The sequence below is a fragment of the Hippocampus bargibanti genome, linkage group LG09 (assembly GCF_051943395.1).
Source record: "Hippocampus bargibanti isolate YZ-2025 linkage group LG09, ASM5194339v1, whole genome shotgun sequence".
Lineage (NCBI taxonomy): Eukaryota > Metazoa > Chordata > Actinopteri > Syngnathiformes > Syngnathidae > Hippocampus > Hippocampus bargibanti.
This window is the reverse complement of record NC_142742.1, coordinates 7,150,517-7,165,983: the sequence shown is the minus strand read 5'-3', so window position 1 is coordinate 7,165,983 and position 15,467 is coordinate 7,150,517. Positions and strand designations below refer to the sequence as shown.

General features: G+C 40.9%; 2 protein-coding genes across 3 annotated transcripts in view; one reads left to right on the top strand and one right to left on the bottom strand.

Moving 5' to 3' along the window:
* The first annotated feature begins 1,827 nt into the window (after positions 1–1,827).
* Positions 1,828–6,149, top strand: prph2la (peripherin 2-like a). Its single transcript, XM_089003655.1, has 3 exons — positions 1,828–2,852; positions 4,046–4,292; positions 5,186–6,149. Exons 1-3 carry the CDS (start codon positions 2,272–2,274, stop codon positions 5,456–5,458), a joined length of 1,101 nt encoding a protein of 366 aa, XP_088859781.1. The 5' UTR covers positions 1,828–2,271; the 3' UTR covers positions 5,459–6,149.
* A 2,365-nt stretch (positions 6,150–8,514) lies between these two features.
* ubr1 (ubiquitin protein ligase E3 component n-recognin 1) overlaps positions 8,515–15,467 on the bottom strand; it is a 24,167-nt gene continuing 17,214 nt past the window's right edge. For both annotated transcript variants that reach the window (XM_089003654.1, XM_089003653.1), the window contains 9 exons: positions 14,986–15,133; positions 14,276–14,363; positions 14,057–14,193; positions 12,733–12,841; positions 12,606–12,662; positions 12,455–12,532; positions 12,208–12,378; positions 11,231–11,332; positions 8,515–9,619 (listed from right to left, as the gene is read on the bottom strand). In XM_089003654.1, coding sequence (XP_088859780.1) covers positions 9,478–9,619; positions 11,231–11,332; positions 12,208–12,378; positions 12,455–12,532; positions 12,606–12,662; positions 12,733–12,841; positions 14,057–14,193; positions 14,276–14,363; positions 14,986–15,133 — 1,032 coding nt within the window. In that variant the 3' untranslated portion in view covers positions 8,515–9,477. The remainder of the gene's footprint in view (positions 9,620–11,230; positions 11,333–12,207; positions 12,379–12,454; positions 12,533–12,605; positions 12,663–12,732; positions 12,842–14,056; positions 14,194–14,275; positions 14,364–14,985; positions 15,134–15,467) is intronic.

Sequence of the window (15,467 nt, the reverse complement as noted above, 5' to 3'; positions counted from 1 at the left end):
TGTAAACGTCATCAGAATATTTTCCCAAATATGATCCCTAGGGGGCAGCAACAAGAGTAAATTAGGATCGATTTGGATTTAGCAGTCACAAACAGGCTAACACCATGCAATTGAGGCGGCCATGTTGGCAGGGGCAATGTTCCCATTGAAGGCAATGCATGAAAATTAATATTATAGCTCCGCCATTGGTCTACAGTCGATTCGTGTGATCCTTAAAGGCTATTTTGTAGGGGTAAAATACATATAAATTTGTATGTACAAATAAATTTGTAAAATACCCAAAACATGCAGTATGATATTTGTATTCAAATGCAAAACACAAATAAAAATAACTTAAAGTGTCCAAAATCTGCAAAAAAAATTGCGCTGCGAATTGGGCATTTTCAGAAAGTCCCGCCCCCAGTTCGTGACGTCACGCCAATACATCTTGCATTGCTGGAGAATCAAAACAATGGCTTCAGATTCGGAGAATATGCTTTCTTGTTACACATCCAGTTATGAATATGATTCAAATACAGTAAAGTCTCGTTATATCGATATCGGATATATCGATAGTCCCGGTTATATCGATACTATTTCTATGCACGCACGGAGAAAATTACATGCAAACAGGGTCGGATATATCGATAGTACCGGTTATATCGATATTTTTTCGGACTCCCTTGAATATCGATATAACAAGACTTTACTGTAGTTCTGAAGATGAAAGCATACATGTTTGCAATCGATTACAGAATTTGTTCCGTGCATTTTGAGGCAACATTGGGGGTGAAATATCTCACCCAAAAAGAGGCAGAAAATGGCCACCGAGCTCCTGTGAGGAATGAATCAGCCCGTTTCCACAGGCTGATAAATTCCTTACATGGAGCTTGGACGCTCTCTTCTGGCACTTTCTGGTGCAACACAAGGTTTTCAGACCAAACAAGCATTGACGTGATGGAAGGACTGCTACAATGTGTCCTTTTTTGCGGTCAGGGGCGTTCCTTTAGTGACATCACATACGGACTCGTCACCAACTCAAAAACAAGACTTCCGGAATATTCAGCACGAGTCTTAAAACGCAAAATATAGCTATATGCGGTGGAATCTTTGTAAAATACGCTCAGCAGAAGTCATTTTACAAATTATGGCCACAACTTGTCCGGAGACGTCGGTTGTCCTTTAAGAGCTAGTGGTGCAGTTGAACTTGTTTTGTTTTGCATTGACAATAAAGCTCATCGAGCACATCTTACTTGCACAATCTACTTTGTCACACACTAATCCAATCGCACTATTAACATTTTATTGGCTGATTTGTAGAGTGTCCCGAGTGTGTCTGCAACATTATGATAATGTACTTAAGCTTAGAGTTGAAATATTAATGAACTATTTAAACCTTGGAAATTATCTATCCATCCGTCCGCCCCGCCGAGCTAACTAGCTGGCTATTAAAAATAACTCACTATCTAAAATAGCTCCCTATCTATCATTAGCACACTTCATATTACAAGCTAATACATACATTGTCATCTAACAAGCACAGTTGATTGGAGGCATGTTTGTTTCCAGGCCACGTGGCTGAGAAAATACATTGTGGATGATACAATACTTTACAAGTTTTACATATTTGGCTATATAGTGCCAAATACAGTACCAGGATACAATTTGCACACAAACACATACAGACACACACGCACACATACAGTACACACCAGTCACTACTTTCCCCAGAAGAGCTAGGACAGTTAAATCTGCACAGGTAGCAGAAGGTGGGTGCAAATCCCTGTCAGGAGCAGGGCTGAATAATGATTAAAGGAGATTACAAGGAGGGTCATCGCTTGGCTAGTAGTGCTTGTGGCTGCCTTTATACAACTTGTCTACTACTATTATTGTGCTACTACTGTGTACTTTTGGTTTATTCTAGCCTGCCTTGAAGACAAGAAGTAAATGATGAGTTGGAAATATTACTTGAGAATTTCTATTAATCGCTAAGCAGGTTAAGGTAAGTGGATGGGGACAGGCGACAGCTTATCACCTACTGATTATTATTGAATATTTTATTGATACTTGTAAGGTATGATCCTGGAAGTATAAAGACTTTTTTAAAATATTTGGTCATGTTTGTTGTCAGAGCATATAAGATAGCAACAGCGTCAACACAAGCAGGCTAAGCTGCTTATGAAAGGACTCCTGGCATCTTTCTCCATCTTACCAAATCGACGGCTCCTGTTTTTGAATTACCATCTTCATCCATCCACAAAAGAAGAAGACAAAAAACAAGGACTATAAACAATGGCTGTTTTAAAAGTGACCTTTACCAAGACCAAAAGGGACAAACTAGCTCAGGCGCTTTGGATCCTAAATTGGATCTCAGTGGTGACGGGCGTGATCCTTTTCAGCATGGGCCTTTTTTTGAAAGTGGAGCTCAACAAGCGGTGGGAGCTAATGGCCGATACGGACATTCAATATGTTCCCAACATGCTCATATCTGTCGGCCTCATGGCCTGTGCCATTAACTTCCTGGGCGGGAAGATCTGCTATGACTGCGTCGACACGGCCAAGTTCCTCCGCTGGAAGCTAATCATGTTACCCTACATTGTATGTACCTTCTTTTTTACCTTCTGCGTGCTGGTGGGGGCTCTCATGTGCTACACTATGCACTGGGAGCTGGATGAGTCCCTCAGAGAAGGTCTAAGCAAGGCCATGAAGTACTACAAGGATACAGACACACCAGGAAGATGCTTCCTGAAACGTGCCGTGGACATGCTTCAGATTGAGTTCCAGTGTTGCGGCAACAAGGCTTATAAAGACTGGTTCCGAATCCAGTGGATCAGCAACCGATACCTGGACATGTCTCATAGAGAAGTGATTGAGTAAGTACCAAGCGTGCATTCATCAGCACGGGTGGTTCTTTCCGGAATGAGGAATAAGTGGGGATGCATAGGGTGACATTTCAAGAAGAGTGGAGGAGGAGAGAAAGGGGTTGAAAGGGGTAAAAATGCTACATGGTTTAGACTCCATTAACTCATTCACTGCCAGACATGTGCAAAAATGTGTCCACTCCAGTGTCACTCGAATTCCAGGACCCACAGAATATTGAGTTTTAGGACTACACGAACATTCAATGCAGCGTAAGAAACCTTAGACCCTCTTCTTTCATTAGAAAAAAAGGTAATTCCTAAATTATATGGGTATAGAGTTATATGAGCTTGAAATGAGGGTGGCTGTCCAAAATACAATGCAATGTTGGTTTATATAGTACTTTAACAACAGCTGAAGCTGGAACAAAGCGCTAACCTGGGAAAAAGGGAAATGCTGCCTCTTGTAGAAGGGAAAAACATTGCCAAAGGCCAGGGCTTTATCGGCTCCCAAACAAGAAAAAACAAAACCCGAACAAATTCGCGAATGGCAGTGAATGAGTTAAGATCTCCGTAGTGGCCAAACCAAACAAAAAAATATAGTTTTTGTTTCTGTGTGTGTGTGTGTGTGTGTGTGTGTGTGTGTGTGTGTGTGTGTGTGTGTGTGTGTGTGTGTGTGTGTGTGTGTGTGTGTTCAAAGGTGGGGTGTCATATGGTTGCTGAAGAACAAAATACATTAAAATGCTTTGATTACCGTATTTTCCGGTGTATAAGGCACACCGGAGTATAAGGCGCACCCCCAATGAATGGTGTATTTTCAAACATTTTCCACAGATAAGACACACCGGAGTATAAGGCGTACCTTCAATGAATGTAAAATGTTTTCCAAATATATAAAACTTTACCATATATAAGGCAAACCATTATGAGGCACTGACTTCTTCTATGGGGGAAATGGAGTTGGTAGCTGCTGACGGTAGTTGTGAGACCTGTTGTGGCTCAATATTACTTCACACATAATGCATACCTGTGTATATGGCGCAGGTTCATCTTTTGAAGAAAATTAAGGCTGTAGGGTGTGCCATATACAGTGGAAAACACGGCAACTTACTTTATCTTGATTTAAAACCCAAGACGTGTGCACTCTGAGATCGATGCACTAACCACTCGCCCTCACCTGAACCTCTCCTTGCTTTTCGGGTGCGTAGTCGCCTAAGGAGCAACGTGGAAGGCAAATACCTGATGGACGGCGTCCCCTTCAGCTGTTGCAATGTCAACGCCCCGCGGCCATGCATCCAGCAGCAGATTAGCAACAACTCCGCTCATTTCAACTATGACCACCAAACAGAGGAGCTCAACCTTTGGCCCAATGGTTGTCACCAAGTTCTTTTGGACTACTACAGCGGCATCGTACACTCCATCGGCCTTACGGTTGTCATCACGTGGCTCTTTGAGGTCAGTATTCTGAATCAACGTAAAAAAAAACATCTCCATTTGAAAAGAATCAATAAATACTATTTTATAAACACAACTACTAACATGCTGCCGCTATTTTGTCTGTTCTTCACTGTGTTTTTCCCTCACGCTAATGACAATAAAGTACAGATCCCTTGCGACTGCGTGGTTCACCGATTGCGGTTTCAGTGAATCGCAGATTTTTTTTTCTGTGAAAAAAAACATTCACACAAAAGGTTTTGTACACGGCTAGCTATGTAGCTGGCTATCTAGCTGAGTCGCTTGCTATATATCTCTATTTGCTATCTATTAGCTATCTAGCGAATAGCAAAATATAGCAAATTTTCCATCTATTAGCTAGCTAGGTAATAGCAGATATAGCAAATAAATAGATAGCTAGGTAGCCAGCTAGATAGCTAGCCATGGACAAAACCTCTGAGTCAGTTGGCATTTTGTTTTATTCCGAACGTTTTTTCCTTAAAAAAATAATAGTAATTAGCTATCTATTATCTAGCTAGATAACTGATAGCTATCCAGATAGCTAATAGCTGGCTGGCTATTAGCTATCTATTGGCTTGCTAGCTAGCTTTCTATTTGTCTTACTATTCTATTTGAGTAATTCCGGGTGTGTGTGGTTGCCGCTGCTCACCCACAAAAACTTATTGTGCGACTGTAGTGACCTGAGTTTTGAAAGGCGCTTATAAATGAAATGTATTATCATTATTATTATTATTATGAAAACAAGGGATTACTGTCTTCCATTAATAAAATAAACAGTTTGACATATTTGACATCATTAACAAATGACTTGGCTCATGTCTCCTTTGAAAAAAAAAATCAAATGTGATATCCCGTTTCCAAGTGATGAATGACCCTATTGTGTGCCATTTTAGCTGTCGGTGTTGACGGGCGTGCGCTACCTCCAGACATCCTTAGAGAACATGCTGAGACTTGGAGACCCTGACTGCGACTCTGACGGCTGGTTGCTCGAAAACAGCTTCATAGAAACGGCACGAATCAACCTGAACATCATCAAAACCCTCAGCAAAAACAACCACGTGGACACCACCAATAACGGGGACCCTAACATCAACGTACCTTCTACTTCCAAAGCTCACTACGGGCCAGACAATGTGCCTCCCCAGCAGATATCTACAGCCAGCTGACCAGGAATTGGTAAATAGTCTGGGGTGTGGGTCTGTGTAGGCTCTCAGTCGTACAGGAGTGGTCCATCGATGAAAAGGTTTCTTCGGCCGTCATCTGTACTTCTTTGAAGGTGTCGGAGGTTTCGGTCCTCATCCGAAAAGCTTCGTCAGCGAACTAAAGTTATGCTGGTAACTCTGGGCCTATATATTGCCCTAATGGACAGAGGTGGCAGTGCCAGACCTCTGCTCTAAGGTTGGAGGAGCAGTAGAAGGTCTTTGAAGGTCAGACAACTTCAAAAGAAGTACAGATTGGATTAGCCTTTATTAGTCTCACAGTGGATATATTTATTTCACAGCAGCAAAGTGAGGAAAGGAAGAAGTAGAAAAATAAAATACAGGACCTGCTGTAAAGGCAGTCACTCTCACGCCGCCATCTTGAAGTCAAAAGAACCAAAAAAAATCTACCTGCCACCTCTGTTCATTCGGGATACATATAGGGCCAGAGTTAACAGCACAACTTTAGTTCGCTGATGAAGCTCTTCGGATGAGGAGTGAAACATCCGACACCTTCAAAGAAGATGACGGCTGAAGAAACCTTTTCATCAGTCTGGGGTGTGGAAAATAACAATTTAACAGAGCAGAAAGGACAATTTATAGGTTATACATCCATTTTCAAAGCTGCTTACCTGGTGAGTAGCAATTGTACCAACCATCCCCCCCCCCAAAAAAAAAAAAAATCATTTAAGGGGTTACAGTACAGTCTGGTCGTGGATGCTGTGGCCTTGCCTTGCCTGAAACTGCACTCTCCACAATCCACCTGAAGGAACTCTTGTCGAGGAGTATTTTCAAGAATTTTATTGTGCTGGTCAAAGAAACTTTGTGATGCCTTTTTTGAATTTGAAGAGGTTGCATTGGTCTCGTTTACATCCAATCACCGTGCAATCACACATTTTGAACTGATCTTTTTCGCAATGGTTGTAAAGACTATACAGTACTAACAGAAATATTAGGAGACCAGGATACTTGAAAATTGAGGATAATATTAAATTTGTCAACCGTTTCCACTTTTGTGAACATTTGGAGTGTCAGTGGGACCGCGATGACTCTTCACCTAACAAGAAATTAACTGCCGTTTAACTCCAGCAATATATGCTGTAAGTGTGCTCACCTTCAATGACTGTTCAAAATTAACCAATCCTATTCAATTCTTGTTCAATGGAAGTCTGGGGAAAATCGTCAGGACAACCGCCACATTTTTTTGGTTTCCTAACTGACATCAGAAAAACGTTTTATAGCATCTAAAATACCCAAAACACGCAGGCTGATATTTTTAGTCAAATGCAAAACACCAATAAAAATGACTTAAAGTGTCCCAAACTGCCACAAAAATGCACTCGGAAATGGCGAGATTCAGAAAGTCCCCCGTCCCTTGTTCGTGACGTCACGCCAGTATACTCCGCCACAAAATGCCTTGCTCCAGAATCAAAACAATGGCTTCAGATTGGGAAAAGATGCTTTCTTGTTACTCATCCAGTTATGAATATGATTCAAATAGTTCTGAAGAGGAAAGCATACATGTTTGCAATCGATTAAAGAAGTCCTTCCGTATCAATTCGAGCCGTCTGGACTCCAATTTAGCGTCCCAGAAAATGCACAAGATGGCGCACAAGCTCCGTTGGAAATGGGCTGATTTGTCTGCTGGAAATAACACCTTCTTTATGGTGTTACAGCAATTGGGAGTCTTGGTGCGACACACAACGATTCACCATCGCATTATTTCTGTGTTTTCCTTCTAATTTCGCCATCAACACAGATCAACACAAAATTTTCGGACCAAACAAAGTACCGAAAATGCATTGCGTGTCGCTTTGTCGGTCACGGCCGTTACTAATGTGACGACACTTCAGGAATCGTTATCAACTCAAAAACAAGACTTCCTGAATATTCAGTGCGAGTCTTAAAGCGTAAAATATAGCTATATGCGGTGGAATCTTTGTAAAATGTCCTCAGTAGAAGTGATTTGAAGTGATTTTACAAATTATGGACACCCATTGTCCGGAGGTGTCGGTTGTCCTTTAAAGAACCTCTGATAAACTCACAATAAAGTTAAGAATTATTTACTTTCCAGCAGTAGCCTCAAAGGTTTGACGATGCTAAGTAGTATGCGGAATTGTTTACTTAAATTGAGACGCCACATTACTTTTGGAATTATGGCCATATACTACAATCTTGGTTTCATCAGACATAGCAAATGTCAACGTCCATTTATATAAGATCTCTGCTGTGCCTATATTTTCGCCATATGATGATGCCTTGGAAATTCTTTAGTATCATTTTGCCGTCCCTTTGAACAATAAGATCTCGCTGCTAACCAGTCAGCTGCGGACCACGGCTTAGAATGCTAGCTAGGCCTACAAAAATGTCAGGAAAAGCCTACTAGAACTTGTGAAATGTATTTGGTGCTAATTACAGTTATGTTAAATGATGGAAGGTGGGCTCTTATTTAACTATGTGTTAATTCAGAAAACGGCAGTTATGAGGGTGTGCACATTTATGCAATCGAATCGCAGGTCTAAATGTTGAAATTTCCTCTTTAAAATACAGTAAAGTCTCGTTATATCGATATCGGATATATCGATAGTCCCGGTTATATCGATACTATTTCTATGCACGCACGGAGAAAATTACATGCAAACAGGGTCGGATATATCGATAGTCCCGGTTATATCGATATTTTTTCAGACTCCCTTGAATATCGATATAACGAGACTTTACTGTATATACACTGGTATATTTTTTCACTATATTGTATTGTTGGATCCTTTTTTTTTAATTGAGTAATTATAGATTACAGAATTGTAAAAGTAAAGGAATGTTTTATCTTGGTCTACTTCCACCCCCCACCGTTGATAAAACTTGGGATTTTTAAAAGGGGTGTGTAGACTTTTTAGATTAAGAAAAAAACAAACAAGAACTTGCCTTGACCAATAAATATGTTGTATAATCAACCAGATAGTTCTACAATCCATTCTATTTGTTGTTGCAATATACATATGCTAAAATAGGAGATTTATAAATTACAGAGACTATAGATTTTTATTATATTGCGCTATAAAATAGCACAAATGCAACAAAATTCACCTTTTTTTCCCAAAAGGGTAGAAAACAATGAAAAGGTTTTGAAAAGTGTCTTTGTTAATCAGGGTAAAGGTCACAATTAGTCAATCGAGTCTTGTGCATCTGGAACGTAATTCAAAGTGCAGATTATGTTGTTAAAGCTTCATTCCAAAATGGAAGACATTTATTATTCTTTTATTTATTATAATCTCAAAATTTCAGAAACGACACCCCATAATGTGGATTTTTTTTTGTTTGCAAATTTATTATTTAAAAAACAAACATGAAAATCACATGTGCATATGCACAGCCTTTTTTAATGCGCCTCAGTTTAGCAGATTTTAATTTTTCATCAATGGGCAATTTTTAAATCTTTTAACATGTCATTACGGGATCTTGTGTGTAGAATGTTAAGTGAAAAATAAATGTATGTCATTTGGGGATGATGATGTAACATAATGTGGAAGGAAAAAGCACTGTAAATACTTTCTAGATGCACTGTTTTATATTACTTGTGACAGAAAAACCTCATAGAGGGGTTCGATCTGAAAAAAAAGATGAGCACATCGATAATTGCTTGTAGGATGCAAGGTTAGTGAGATATATTTTTTTTAAATGTTCAAGTGACATCACAACACGAACGTGATTGCGTGTGTGCTTTGTGTCTTTCTTTTAAGTCTCCACCGGCAGGAGGTTATTTGCATTCTGAAAGATGACAAATTAAAACAATGCTCATGCGCTTTGTTCATCAACTATACAACCTCCATTTGTTTCTTTCTGTCTGGCATTTTCTCAACTCTCTTCGCTCCAGCGGGAGGGCGAAGGCCAGGGCTGGAGAGAAAGCGTCAATATGTGTGCGTGTACGCACATAGAGGGAAGGCGAAGCGGCAGACAGCGGGTCAGGATGGCCTCAGTCTGCAACATCACAACATTTGCCAGTCAAAAGCAAACATGACGTTGACTAGCTCCAGGCTACGAGCAATCTCCTCCAGTATGCAGTGATTCTGCCACATCTTCTTCAACTTCCTGTAACGCTCCGGACAAAGGTGCAGTGGATTGCCCCTCCTTGAGAACAAACGACAAAAGTTGATTAACAGATGGAGAATTTAAGAGCCTGTCTCAGACATAGCCTTCGGACGGCCGAACGAGTGCGAGTTTTGGACAGCTCGCATGCGTGGGAAGCCATGCGTATTTGGGTCGGCAGAAAGCGTGTGCGCCGACACAGTAATAAAGTAATAATCGATGATACGAAATATAAAATGATTAAAATGACACTAAAAGTCATAAGATTTATAAAGCAACTGTCAACATTTTGGTCTATAATAGTATTCAATCGAAAACGTTGCTTAAAAACAACAGATTGACAACGTATACTATCCTGTCGTATAGGAGATGGCAGCGTGTCGTCATTTGTTGTGATCACGTGATCCTCGCGACAGCCATTTTGAATGCTTTTTGATTGACGACCATTTGACTCACGACCGTTTTGTCGGAACGGAACCCGGTCGTAACTCGGATGTTACCTGTATATTCTTAACGTTATTATTAACTCATTCACTGCAGGACGATATGTGTCAAACTCCAGTGTCAGGGTTTTTGTCCTTTTTTCACTCAAATTGCAGGACCTATAGAGTATTGAGTTTTAGGACGACATAAACATTCAATCCAACGTACTAAACCTTAGACTCTCTTCTTTCATCAGAAAAAAAAAGAATTAATTCCTAAGTTATATTGGTGTGGAGTTAAATGAGCTTGAAATGAGGGTGTCTCTCCAAAATACAATGCAAGACATACATATTGGTTCATATAGCGCACATGTGTCAAAGTCAAGGACCGGGAGCCAAATCTGGCACGCCACATAATTTTTTTCAGCCCGCGAAAGCAAATAAAACTTTTTTCCATGACGCTTGCTAAAATCCGAACCAAAATTTCATATTTTAGTATGTAAACCACAATAAAAGTCATTATTCTCAACTTCAGATTTGAGAACTAGTTATTCATCAATTTGTTGTGCGATCTATATGTAATATGTGTAGGGGATTAAACATTGTAATGGCTTCCCCAAATTCATATCGGCCCTCGAGAGGAAACCATAACTCCAATGTGGCCCGTGGCAAAAAAAATGACTTTGACACCCCTGATATAGCGCTTTAACAAAAGGTGAAGCAAAGCGTTAACATGGACAAAAGGGCAAAAAGAAAAAAGTGTGAATTCCTAACTTATATGGGTCTGTAGTTATCTGTGCTTGAGCTAGGAGTGGCTGTACAAAAAGCTGCTCCCCCGCAGAAAAAATATCCTGTGACTGTAAAGTGTCCTTGAGAGTTTTGAAAGGCACTTAAAAATGAAACGTATTATTATTATTATTATTGCCTTTTGACCAGCACAGTGAATGAGTTAAATAGGCCAAATAAAATGATGTAGTGGGCCAAATCTGGCCCTCAGCCCTTGAGTTTGAAACAGCACTCGAAATTGTGAATAAAAGTTATATGGGTCTGGAGTTATCTGAGCTTGAAATGGTGGCGGCAGTAGAAAATACATGTTGATTTAGCGCTTTAACAATAGCTGAAGCTGTAACAAAGCATTAACATGGACAAAAGGCAAATGCTGCCTGCCCCCACGTAGGAGGGGAAAAAATTGCTAGAAATCTGACCACAAGAACCAAATAGAGATTCTTACCCGAGATGAGGATCCGTCTCGCCATAGTCATCCAAATAAGGAGCGGGATATGTGCTTCCTCGGGTCTTACTGGCCATCAGTACAATTTCACACTCTCTTATCCTAACAGGGGGTAGAATTGATATTACACGACAAAGGAAGCAAGTCCAAGATGACGCCCAAGTAGGCAGCCATTAGCAAGTGCTCTAACGAGCCTTGCTTTTTTGTTGTTTTTGTGTTTTCTTTTGTCACTTTGTGTTGTTGTGCATAATGTGGAAATGATACAGATTGTTTTTCAGTATTTTTGGCCACAACATTCGTCAAGGAGGAGACTGTGCTGAGTAGTTGCGCCTTTTCAGCAGCACAATATGCCAGCACCGTTTTTGATTCGAAGGAATGTCTGTGCCATCTGGGCGATTATGCTCTTTTGCGCCTGTAATGGGCAGCCTTTTCACAGCCAGTGCGGCTGGATGGATGCATGCATGGCTTGAGGAGCCCGCGATAAGAAGAAAGGAGTGTCAGCGCGTATCGCGGATGCGTATGTGGAACTGTCACGGCTTGGAATTGAAGCGGATTTACGTTGTGAAACAATTTCTTTTCTTCAATGGATGCTATAGCTTCATATTTGCTTTCAGCATTTAGCTTGTAGCAGACGTGCACATTTCACCATGACGTCCCTGATCCACTGGTGAAAAGGACGCTTTGAGCCTCTTCATCTACAACTGCTTCATACAAAAAAGAGGATGCAGAAAGTTTGTGTTGTCATCTTATTTTGTTATTTTTTGTTCTTTTGACTTCAAGATGGCGCCGCGAGAGCCTGACTTTCCAGCAGCTCCTGTATTCTGTTTTTCTACTTCTTCCTTTCCTTTACTCTTCCTTCCATAACCTTGCTGCTGTGAAAGGTAAATTTCTCCACTGAGAGACTATTAAAGGCTAATCCAATTCAATCACTGCGGGTGCATTGAAGGATTAATTTATATTTGGGTCTTGAAACACACCTGAGGAACATGCCCACTCCTGCACCGCAGGTGGCAGCATGTGCGGTGCAGGCGCCCACATATTCTCCATTCAGCTGACTGAAACAGCAAGAGCTCTGAGAGCACAGCATGGTGCCGCAGAATAGGCACAAAGTGGGATGTTTCCTTTCGTCATCTGAAGATTTGGGACACCTGAAGGCAAGCATATAAAGATGAGTCCTGGAAGCTAAAATTCTTCTTTGGAACGAAGGGGGTGTGATGCACATACTGAAAATGGCTGGCTTGATTGAGCAGAGCGCTATAGTCCTCCGGGAGGTCGATCAGTTGATTTCTTCTCCTCGGAAATCTGTCGAACAAGAACTCGCTGACTGAATAAGCAGATTCTATCGTGGCGCAAATTTAGAAAGCAAATAAATTACCTGACTGTTTGACTTGTGCCTGTCAGATGTTTGGTTATTGCTGGGCTGCTGCACCAACTTAAGGCAAAAAAATTATATTTCATCATTTTTGCTGACGGACAAAACATTGTGAAAATTAAAGACCCACTTATGCAGCAATGGAGCGACAGAGTCTTTGTGGTCCTGGAAAAGCTGGAACACATTTGAAGGTAGTGCCAAGTAACTGCAGATTGCCTCCATTTGTCCTTGACAGGAAACTGCAACAGACAAAATGTAATCTTGGATTTTTCAATATACTGTTCAGCAACATAAAGTTAGATACAGGGGGTCCTCAGTTTTTCTAGGTAGGGACACTCTCCACCTTACGAACGAGATACGTTCCGAGCGGTTGTTCGTAAGGTGAATTTGCTCGTAAGTTGCTGCTGTGCTACATTTTGTATGGAATGTATGTTTAAGTCAAACACTGAACGGGGAAGTATGAAACACAGACGCTCTAACAGTCATAAAATATAATTCACACATACTGTAGTACGACGACATATATCATTGGGTCTTCAGTAAGCCATTTCTGAAGCTCCCGGGATGTAATTCAGTAATTATGTGCCATCAGCCATTACTTTCTGTTATGCTTTGTGTCCTCCTGGAGCGTCAACTGGGTAGAGTACAATTACGAATTTTTCAAATCCAACGTGGGCCAATTTCATGTGTGAATATGAATTTATGTGATAACACTACAGAATGATATCACCCAAAACCTGAATTCGGCATCACACACTGCTTTGTGAATGTAGCAGTACAGAAGCTCCCCGATTTACGAACATTCGAGTAATGTAAAACGGTATATACGAACATTTTTGCGGGTACTTTATCAAAAAATGTTCGGACAGAGATGCTGTAAATTAGATGTTTTATTGCGCAGCTTTTTCCGGCCGAGCTCGCTTGCGATTGGCTGTGTACTGTGCTTCACGCACGCACAGACACATTAGAAGTTTCAAGGGCTGTATGTTTACGTGACAGACACCAAAGCTGTCCAATCAGCACCCGGATATGCTGAAGTGTTACCAACAAATTCAGGCACCGATCCGCCAAGCTCGCTTACGATTGGCTGAGTAGAGTATTTGGGCGGGGAGGAAATCCTTCCTCACAGTTGACGCTCCATAACAAAAAGTAATGGCTTCAGTAATGGCTTACTGAAGACCTAAGGATATATGTTGTCGTACTACAGTAGGTGTGAATTTATTTTACGACTGTTAGAGCATCTGCGTTTTATACTTCCCTGTTCAATGTTTGACTTAAACATACATTCCATACAAAATACAGCACTGAAGCAACTTATGAACAAATTCACCTTAGGAACGACCGCTCGGAACGTATCTTGTTCGTAAGGTGGGGAGCGTCTGTATATTCATTTCGAAGGCAGTTTGCCTTGTAAACAATGAGGGTTCATTGTATTGTACTATGGCTCCACCCACCAGAATCAGAAAAAAGCTGCTCCGGAGGACGAACACCGGTAAGACAGCTGAAAAAGAGAGCCGTGCAGCACAGAAAAGATCTGATTCCCGTCTTTACTCTTTCGGCCAAAAAGCTACCGCACACATCAGGAAGAAGCCTGGAAAGTAAATAATCATAAAATCACACGAGTCCTGTCTTAGATTGAAAAGCTCTCAAGAACAATAATTGGTCACATGTACCTTCCGGTGTTTTGTGACACAGCAGCGTATAGTTGGGCTGCTGCTCTGGCCTCCTCGGTTTCTTCGTCACCCACCACTACAGGTAGGTCTGCACAAGAAAGAATCATTCACAGAATCAAATGGTTAAGGTTGACATTAAGGTGAACAAGGTGGACAGGTTAAGATGTACAAGATGGCGCCCAAGTTTTTTTTTAACTGCAAGATGGCGCTGCGAGAGTGGCTGCCTTTACAGCAGCTCCTGTATTTTGTTTTTCTACTTCTTTCTTTCCTCTTACTTTCATCACTTTGCTAGTGTCTCCACTACGAAACTAATAAAGGCTAATCCAATCCAATCCAACATCCTTGATCCAGAATCAAGTGGGAGTCATTATGCAGCATTGGTGTACTATTCATCAATGCACATTGTCATATGTGTAATAAGCCAAATCGAATAAAAAAAAACTGTAGCTCACCAAACAGAGGTCAATTGGAAGAGTCCAGAATTCAAATAAAAATGATTCCAGGAGCATTTAACTGTGATTATGCTGCATGCAAATGGAATAAACTGCCAAATGAATGGAAGTTAATTCCAAGTGTAAAGTTCAAAATTCAATTGGAAACCATTACAGAAACCCAAATATGTCATTTTTTCTCCACGGTGGTTCACGTGCCATCTTGAGCAGCACTTCTTAAGAGAGCTGTTTGTGTGGTTGTGTTTCTATTCTGTTTACCTGTTGTGAGAAGCAGCACCTGCAGGATGTGAGCCATTGTGACCAGATGCAGTGTGTACAGGTGATTGTAGGCTGAGCTGACAGCAGAAGGTTGCAAGTCCACGGTTTCTTCTTGGTACAGCGATGGCAGAGACAAGACTAAACCCACACACACACACACACACACACACACACACACACACACACACACACACACATTCAAAAACAACTTGGGGTTTAACTGCACACAAATACTCCTTTTATGTGAGGCGCCATTGTTCATCTGAATGACTCCAAACTGATCATGGATATCCCTTCAATATCACAGTAAGAAAAAAATCTCTGCAGTTGGTGCCAATTTCATTTTTCTCAACTACTTCATTTCTACTTGAACTTTTTTTTAATGAAATAACATGAAATATTCATCATGCATTGCTCTACTCATACACAAGCATATGGTCAAATTAAAGGTGTCCACTCAAATATAGAACCGATACGCTCAG